At 41.1% G+C, this 9098-nt stretch overlaps 1 protein-coding gene across 1 annotated transcript; it reads right to left on the bottom strand.

The window, feature by feature from the left end:
• Window positions 1–3291: 3291 nt before the first annotated feature.
• Window positions 3292–7775, bottom strand: LOC123640422 (tubulin alpha-1A chain). The gene is made up of 4 exons (XM_045555011.1): window positions 7472–7775; window positions 5149–5371; window positions 4829–4977; window positions 3292–4481 (listed from the first exon to the last, which is right to left on the bottom strand). Exons 1-4 carry the CDS (start codon window positions 7472–7474, stop codon window positions 3501–3503), a joined length of 1356 nt encoding a protein of 451 aa, XP_045410967.1. The 5' UTR covers window positions 7475–7775; the 3' UTR covers window positions 3292–3500.
• Between the last annotated feature and the right edge of the window lie 1323 nt (window positions 7776–9098).

The following is a 9098-nucleotide window of genomic DNA, read 5'->3' as shown; positions in this document are numbered from 1 at the left end:
GGAGTTTGAGGTTGCTGTGAGCTAGACTGACACCACAGCACTGTAGCCCAGGCAACAGAGGTAGACTGTCTCAATAAATAAATAAATAAATAAATAAAAATGTTGCATCATCTTCAATCTGCTTCTGTTTATGTTCTATTTAGTGTTGAGATATATATATCATATACATAGTGTCCATTTTTTTCATTTCTGTTTGATTTGGATAATTTCTAATGTTACGTCTTCAATTTGTCAATCTCTTTTTCTTATATGCCTAATCTACTATTAGTCCCATTCAGTGTATTTTTTTTTTTTTTGAGACAGAGTCTCGCTCTGTTGGCCAGGCTAGAGTGCCGTGGCATCAGCCTAGCTCACAGCAACCTCAAACCCCTGGGCTTAAGCAATCCTTCTGCCTCAGCCTCCCAAGTAGCTGGGACTACAGGCATGTGCCCTCATGCCTGGCTAATTTTTTTTTTCTATATATTTTTAGTTGTCCGTATAATTTCTTTCTATTTTTAGTAGAAACAGGGGTTTCACTCTTGTTCAGGCTGGTCTCAAACTCCTGACCTCGAGCAATCCTCCTGCCTTGGCCTCCCAGAGTCCTAGGATTACAGGCATGAGCCACCGTGCCCGGCCCAGTGTATTTTTTTTATCTCAGACATGTTTTTCATCTCTAGAATTCTGATTTGGATCTTTCCTCCTACATTGATACTTAAAATTCATCTACTTTGTTGAACATGTATAATATAGCTGTATTAATAACTTTTAGTTCTTATATACTGGATTTATTCTAATACAAATAGTTTCAAAATAACAATATCACAATTCTTACTAGCAATATGATTATACAGAAACAGTGTACATTTTGGGGGAGTTTCTTTTATCTTTAAGATATCTCACTATGGATCTATACTCAAATTACTATGTTAAGTTTCAAGTAATTTTTCATTTGAAATAATTCCCCTCTCCATAGTTAAGAACCAATCTGAAACTTAGTTAGATTCATTTGTTTCATTTTGGTTTTGATTTTTAGGGATTTTTTTTCTACCTTAATTTAATTCTTTCTTATAATTATGTGATATGATTACATGTTTCTGTAGTCAAATGACACAACACATGTATCAAAAAGTTCAGTTAGACCATGTTCTCTCCTTCGATAGGCAACCAGTTTTTTAATTCTTGATTTATTCTTCCATTGTTTGTTTTTTCTCCTTAAAATTGTGGTAAAATATATATAACATAAAAGTTACCATTTTAACAATTTTTTTAATAGACAGGATCTCACTATGTTACCCAGGCTGTCGTGCAGTGGCTATTCACAGGTGTGATCATAGCACACTACAGCCTCAAATTCCTGGCCTTAAGCAGGCCTCCAGTGACCTTTCTGCCTCAGCCTTTTGAGTAGCTGGGATTAAAGGTGTACACCATCATGCCTGGCACCATTTAACAATTTTTAAATGTACAATTCGGTAGCATTGAGTACATTTGTGTTATTGTACAACCATCAGTATTATCTATCTCCAGAATGTTTTCATCATCCCAAACTGAAACTCTGTAACCATTAATCAATAATTCCCTATTATTTCCTTCCCCCTAGCCCCTGGTAATCGCTATTTTTTTTGTCTCTATGAATTTTATAGCCCATGTGCCTCATATAAGTGGACTAATATAATATTTATCCTTTTGTGTCTGGCTTATTTCACTTAGTATAATGTTTTCCAGGTTCATCTGTGCTGTAGCATTTGTCAGAATTTAAATCTTTTTTTAGGCTGAATAACATTCCATTGTACATATATACCACATTTTGTTTATCCATTCATCCATTGATAGCGTTGCTTCTACTTTTTGGCTGTTGTGAATAATGTTGCTGTGAACATGGATATACAAATGTCTGTATGAGTCTCTGCTTTCAATTCTTTTGGGTACATACCTGCAAGTGGAATTGCTGGATCATATGGTAATTCTATGTTTCATTTTTTGAGGAACTGCCACACTGTTTTTCTTTTCTTTCTTTTTGTTTTTTTTTTTAGACAGGGTCTTGCTCTGTTGCCCAGGCTAGAGTGCAGTGGTGTCATCATAGCTCACTGCAGCCTCAAACTCCTGGGTTCAAGCCATCCTCCTGCCTTAGCCTCCTGAGTAGCTGGGACTACTGGTGTGTGCCACCACACCCAGCTAATTTTTTTTTTTTTTTTTTTGTAGGAGGCTCTATGTTGCCCAAACTGGTCTAAAACTCCTGGCCTCAAGCAATCCTCCCACTTCAGCCTCCCAAAGTGCTGGGATTATAGAGGTGAGCCACCATGTCCAGCCCTGATTTTTACTTTTTGTGTTGGCTTCTAGTTAAAACTGCTGAGCAGTATTGGATTGGCTTTGAAATTAGTTGATCTTGACTGATTTATTATATTACATTATTTCTATTAATTTCCATTAAATACAGATTCCGGTAACTACAATACTATTATACCCCATAGTTGCCAGTGTCAAGGGAAAAATAGATTAAAGAGGCGATTAATATCAAAAAACCATTTCATTCCACTCAGTATTATCCCAGAAAAAAAAATGTGACAGTGGGAAGACAATTTGCTGTCCTTGGGAAGAAACACACTTTTGGTCAGTTGAACTGGCAGGAGAGTTCTATTGTTGGAAAAACCCTAGGTCCAAAACTTTTCCTCAGTGTTGGTGGGTTTTCTTTGAAGTTATTGGTCCACATTAACTTGGAGAGAGTTAACATTGAGATATGTAATGAATGAATTAGAGTAAATAAATTTATCAGACTTTTCCCATGTGACATTCAGCTAAAAAAAAAGGTTTGGAAAGAAGGTAAAGAACTGCGTATAGCATAGGTGACACTTGCTTGGAGAGAGCTGACTTCTTTTGGGAACCCTGAGCAGAGAGAGCATAATGGCACCAGACACATGCCAAGGAGTTGAGGGTTCATGAAAAGGACCTTAGAAGACCTGATGATGCATTTGGAATATTCACCATTTTAGCTGTTAGTTGTATGAGATTCAGCAGCCAACCAGAAGACCTTGGCTGTGCATTAGCAATTTTCAATCTAAAAAGTACTGACAATTTAAATAGCTTTATTATAATGAGGCCAAAACTTAAGAATAGTAGGTGATGCTATGTAATGGTAACTTTAGATATACATTTTATACTTGATATATAAAAGTTTTAAAATACTAAGGTAACTTAAAACAAAAGTAAGTTACTTCATGTACATGTATAACCAGGCAACCATTGTTCTTTATTCTCAATGTACTGTATACATGAACATTTTCAGACACCCAAATAGAAAACACAGGACTGAACTCATTTAAGACAGGGAATACTTTATTCAAAACCCATCAGAGAAATGGACAGATTGGGTATGTAACAAAGCATTCATATTTTAAAGCATAGGTCAGTAATTGTATGACAGCATACACTGCTACATACAAATTAACTGATCAGACCACAACTTTTCAATGTTTAAAACAGAATAAACTTCCCTGTAAAAGCAGCACCTTTGTGACATTTTAACTTTAGTATTCCTCTCCTTCTTCCTCACCCTCTCCTTCAACAGAATCCACACCAACCTCCTCATAATCCTTCTCAAGGGCAGCCATGTCCTCACGGGCCTCAGAAAACTCTCCTTCCTCCATCCCCTCACCCACGTACCAGTGAACAAAGGCACGCTTGGCATACATCAGGTCAAACTTGTGGTCCAGGCGAGCCCAGGCCTCAGCAATGGCTGTGGTGTTGCTCAGCATGCACACAGCTCTCTGTACCTTGGCCAGGTCACCACCAGGTACCACAGTGGGAGGCTGGTAATTGATGCCAACCTTGAAGCCAGTGGGACACCAATCCACAAACTGGATGGTACGCTTGGTCTTGATGGTGGCAATGGCAGCATTGACATCTTTGGGAACCACATCACCACGGTACAACAGGCAGCAAGCCATGTATTTACCGTGGCGAGGGTCACATTTCACCATCTGGTTGGCTGGCTCAAAGCAAGCATTGGTAATCTCTGCTACAGAAAGCTGTTCATGGTAGGCTTTCTCAGCAGAGATCACAGGAGCATATGTGGCCAGAGGGAAGTGGATGCGGGGATAGGGCACCAGGTTGGTCTGGAATTCTGTCAGATCAACATTCAGGGCTCCATCAAATCTGAGGGAAGCGGTGATGGAGGACACAATTTGACCTATCAACCTATTCAGGTTAGTGTAGGTTGGGCGCTCAATGTCAAGGTTTCTACGACAGATGTCATAGATGGCCTCATTGTCTACCATGAAGGCACAGTCAGAGTGCTCCAGGGTGGTGTGGGTGGTGAGGATGGAGTTGTAGGGTTCAACTACAGCTGTGGAAACCTGGGGGGCTGGGTAAATGGAGAATTCCAGCTTGGACTTCTTGCCGTAATCGACAGAGAGGCGCTCCATCAGCAGAGAGGTGAACCCAGAACCAGTTCCCCCACCAAAGCTGTGGAAAACCAAGAAGCCCTGAAGACCTGTGCACTGGTCGGCCTATTAGAAAAGAGAAGAAAAGAAGATAAGTTTTTGTTGTTTGTAATACAATCATAGTAAATATGCTTTCACTTTTCATGCATCTCCAAGGATTTAGATCTTATTTTGACAAATGCTTTTTAAAAAGTGTAGACCTTCTGGGAATTACTCAACATTTTAAAACTTAAAATCCTCATTAATATTTATAAAATGACACCAAATAGTTTGTTTTAACTGAATTTTAAAAATCCCTAAAAGAATTATCCATCTCCTTCTTTATTACATTTCAACTCTGTGTTTGAAAAAACATTATTTCAAATGTCTTCCTTCGACTCATTAATTTAGTTTATTCTTGAGAATAAACATACCAGTTTACGAATTCGGTCCAAGACGAGGTCAATGATCTCCTTGCCAATGGTGTAGTGCCCACGGGCATAGTTATTGGCAGCATCTTCCTTGCCTGTGATGAGCTGCTCAGGGTGGAAGAGCTGGCGGTAGGTACCAGTGCGAACTTCATCTGGAAAAGGAAAACAAACCAGCCACCCATCACTGAGTTACCTGCACTGGCCTTCTCAGCCCTGGCAGAGGATGGGGGAGACACTGTGTGTGTGTAATCAATGGAGCCCCCAGGACAGACTTCCTGTCCCAGCTCACTAGGATCTCACTTGGGTTACTGAGGTCAACTCACCAATGACTGTGGGTTCCAGGTCTACAAACACTGCCCTGGGCACATGCTTGCCAGCGCCCGTCTCACTGAAGAAGGTGTTGAAGGAGTCATCTCCTCCCCCAATGGTCTTGTCACTTGGCATCTGGCCATCAGGCTGGATGCCGTGTTCCAGGCAGTAGAGCTCCCAGCAGGCATTGCCAATCTGGACACCAGCCTGGCCAACGTGGATGGAGATGCATTCACGCTGTGGGAAGACAAAGTGAAAAAAATTGTAAAATTAAGCTGTATTAGCATTTTGAATTTTCAGTAAATTTCTAAAAATATTTCTAGTAATATGCAGTACTCTTTACACTTATTTGAGGTTGTATATCTAACATGATAGAAATGATTAAGGAAAAGCACCTGCTACAAATGCTGCATATGGGTGTGGTCTGAATAGTGTCGCCTCAGTGCTGTTTAGCACATGGTGCATACCTATTGTTCTCACAATCGTGCTCAAATAGAAGATTTTTCATATTTAAAAAGTATTCAAAGCAGATTTTGTAAAATGAAGTAAATTAAATTTGATCAATTAATATAAATTAATTTCACTGCTTTGTTCCCCTTTAAATAAAGATGAAGGTTTTTTTTCTGAATAGGACTTGGTATTACAACGGAGACATCTGTACTGCAGCTGAGGCTAGAAGCCACACCCTTTTGCAGTCTATCTGCAGAATCCTTGAATATAGGGGGTTTAGAAGCTAGACAAGGTCTGCCTCCTGCATTGCTGCATTGCTGTATTTGCTGTGCCTGGTTCTAGCCTGTACTGTCTGCTACATTATTTAACAGAGCAAGCTCTATTTCCAGCAACTGCCTACATGATCTCATTGTGCTGTTTTGCTGGTTTTCCTCCTCTGACCCAGCCTGGGACCATGTGCCTGAATTGAAATGAATTAATGAAGATGCACTAGAACAAAAGACAGCGGGATGCAGAATATAATTCTTCTTTGTCTGTAGCAATTTCATTACTTTTTTTAAGAAAATATTTTTCCAGAATCTCCTCCACTGTAAAAAACTGAAAAATTATTAGTATCTTAAAAGAAAAGTTCCTGTTAGAAACAAATATCACATGAGAAGCTACCAAACAAAGAATAAAAGCCAAGTTTAAAGGATACTGAAATATTTATTTAAAGCAACAAAATAGTATTTTCATTCTGAGATTGTCTACCCACCACATAATATTCATTCTCTTTGCATCCAACAGAGATTTTCTTCTCTATGGTCTTTAGGACTACAACTTTCATTGTCTATTCACTGTCGAATGGGAGGGGGGCGGGAAAGGGCGTTTCCCTGGGTCCTGACCATTAGGGTACCCTGGGGCTCACAAAGTGGGCTTTCTCCCTTGCTGAACAGGGGGCCATGACAGACACACAGAGAGTGTCTGTCTGTCTCTGTTTCTCTATCTCTCCCCCTCTCTCTTCAGTTGGTCAGGGCAGGGCGTCCCCAAAGAAGATACAAAAGAGCTTGTCAAGTAATTGTGATTTTGCTCAAGAAAAAAAAAAATCTTTCATCTAAGTTGTAACAGTGAATGAAAAACATCTTGAAAGCTACAGTTCCGCAATGATGAAAGGCTTTTATTAAAAGTCTTCTTCTGACAGAGGGGGTTTAGTGAGGGCGAACCCCGCCTAGTGGCTTCAACGCCAGAGAAACCAGAAACAAACAACTCCGCCCTTGCGCCGCCCTGACAGTGGCTGCCAAGGGCTCCGGCAGAAACTAACCATTTTTCCCCGTTAATATATGGGTATCTTTCTACAATGCCAAAGAACCCGCGAGGGATTTTCTTAAACTAACCAAAGGCTCCGCTTTGTCCCTGTCTTCTCCGCCTCTTTCCCCCAGCTACACCCACCGCCCCTCGGTCTTTTTGGACGACAATGCCTCTCCCTGTCCCTGGGGAAAGACACGAGAAAGAAAAGGGCCTGAGTCACACGAATACCGTGCGCACATACACGAGGGCCGAGCGTGCGACGCCACCGACACCTTTCCCTGCCCCGGAGTCCCTTCCATCACGACAGATGGGCTGCTTGCGGTCCCGAAGGGCTCTCGGGTAACAAAAACTCCCTCGCACCGCCTTTGTTCTTTGCCGTCGTTCTCCTGCGCCCTGGGCGCAGTTCTGGCCTGGTTCCTGCACTGCAGCAGCGCCGAGGCTTAAGGACGTAGGGCAAACAAAGCTAAACCTCACAACAAAGCATAAGACTACCCTTACCCAAAGAGGTTGCAAAAGAAAAGAGCTTAAGGTTTTCCCAGTAGACCTGGGGGACTGACTCCACCCAACGGCCACAAAGAGCCGGAGACGACAGATTCTTACCATGGTTGCTGCTTCGCGGCTGCAGGGCAGATGGCGGAGACGAAGAGGAGAGGTTGTTGCTTCTTACAGCGCGACTCTTAGGCGGTCGATGTAAGAGAACCTGCGGCACATGGGCGGATGCGGCTCCCTATATACAACTCGGTCACCATGGGGATGGGCCGGGGCCTTTTCCTGTTGGTCCAGACCCCTCAATCTGCCCAGAGAAGCCATGACAGGAGAGTGGTGATTGGTGCAAGCAACATGGGATGAGGTAATCTCTCCTCCACCCCTTTTTCCCTAGCATCCATAGACTGTTTGCATCCTTCAGACAAAGAGGCTGTGCAAACGCAGTCGGCCGAGCATCCATTAAGGGGTGGGGCTGGGGAGGGGCGGAAAGGGAAGAAAGAGAACTGGGGTTGGATGGTTTTACATTGCTTAAACCTCAAACTACAGATAAAATCACCTATGTAAGCTTTTTTCCCTACACTTAATCGCAGAATTTATGTTGAGATGAAATATTTAATGGAAAATTATTCCCAGCCCCTCCTTCATAGTTTATTAAACTCGACTGCATTCGGTTAGAGTTCAACATTTCCAATTTTAAAAATAAAGTAGGAGAGAAGACGGGAGTAATGCTCAAAATGGCTTGGGTAAATGTGATTTTTTTTTTTTAATTTTAAAAAAGATTTAGTTATGGGGTCATACAAAATGGTTTCTCAGGTTCAAATAATTTCTTTTCAAACCTCCTTTTCCACACACCCCAAATGGCTTGACAAAAATGGAAGATGGGAAGAATAACCATAATAAATAAAGAAGCGCACAAATAGTTCTAACATGGCAGTAATTAAGAGCTAATGAATATACAGTAGTTGAATAGTTTACTAGAGCTATTCCTTTATGAGAAGTCTATGTAATATATTTTGTGTGGTGCATTGTCCCTAGGAATCATCTTTCCTGATACAGAATTGGAAAAATAGAAGGAGAAAGAATTGAGTTCGGAAGCTAGCACTACATGTGTGTGCAGTTATATTTCTGCATTGTTCTTTTTTCTGGAAAGTAACAAGCAAAAATAATAATAATGATGATAACCAAGACACAAATTAAAAAGGAGAGTTGTATAAAGAGAAGACCATTTTCTAATGTTGCCTCCATCCACAGACAACTGTGCAATGTCAGCTCAATAACTGCATTTCATTTTTATGTAGTTTGTGTGTGAATTTGGTAAATATCCTCCTCTGCGGTTGGGCTTCTAACTGTGGGAATTGTAGGCAGCCTCACACCGTTGCTATTCAACTAGACACTCTGATGGTTGCTCAATTGCCCCTTCAGACAAAAAGGCTTTGCTTTCGCCCATAGGAAATGAATTGCAGTAACATTCTTTTGCTATTTAGAAAGGTTCCATTATCAGCAATGATGGGCTACACAGAATAAGTCTCTGGACTTGATATCATTTGATGTTTCTGATGAAATTTCACAGGTAAAGAGGTTTGTTGGCTACCAAAGTTGAAAATTTGTATTTTGGTGGATATTTTTTCCTTTTGGTTTTTAAGTGACAGATTTTCAAGGTCTGCAGCGCTATTTACAGTGCTCTGCAGAGCCCATTCATTCCTGCTGGGCTGGCAGGCAGAGCAGGGCGTGGGAGGGAGGG

Source organism: Lemur catta, chromosome 6 (assembly GCF_020740605.2).
Source record: "Lemur catta isolate mLemCat1 chromosome 6, mLemCat1.pri, whole genome shotgun sequence".
Lineage (NCBI taxonomy): Eukaryota > Metazoa > Chordata > Mammalia > Primates > Lemuridae > Lemur > Lemur catta.
Note: the sequence above shows the minus strand (reverse complement) of the source record. Positions and strands in the feature narration are given on the sequence as shown.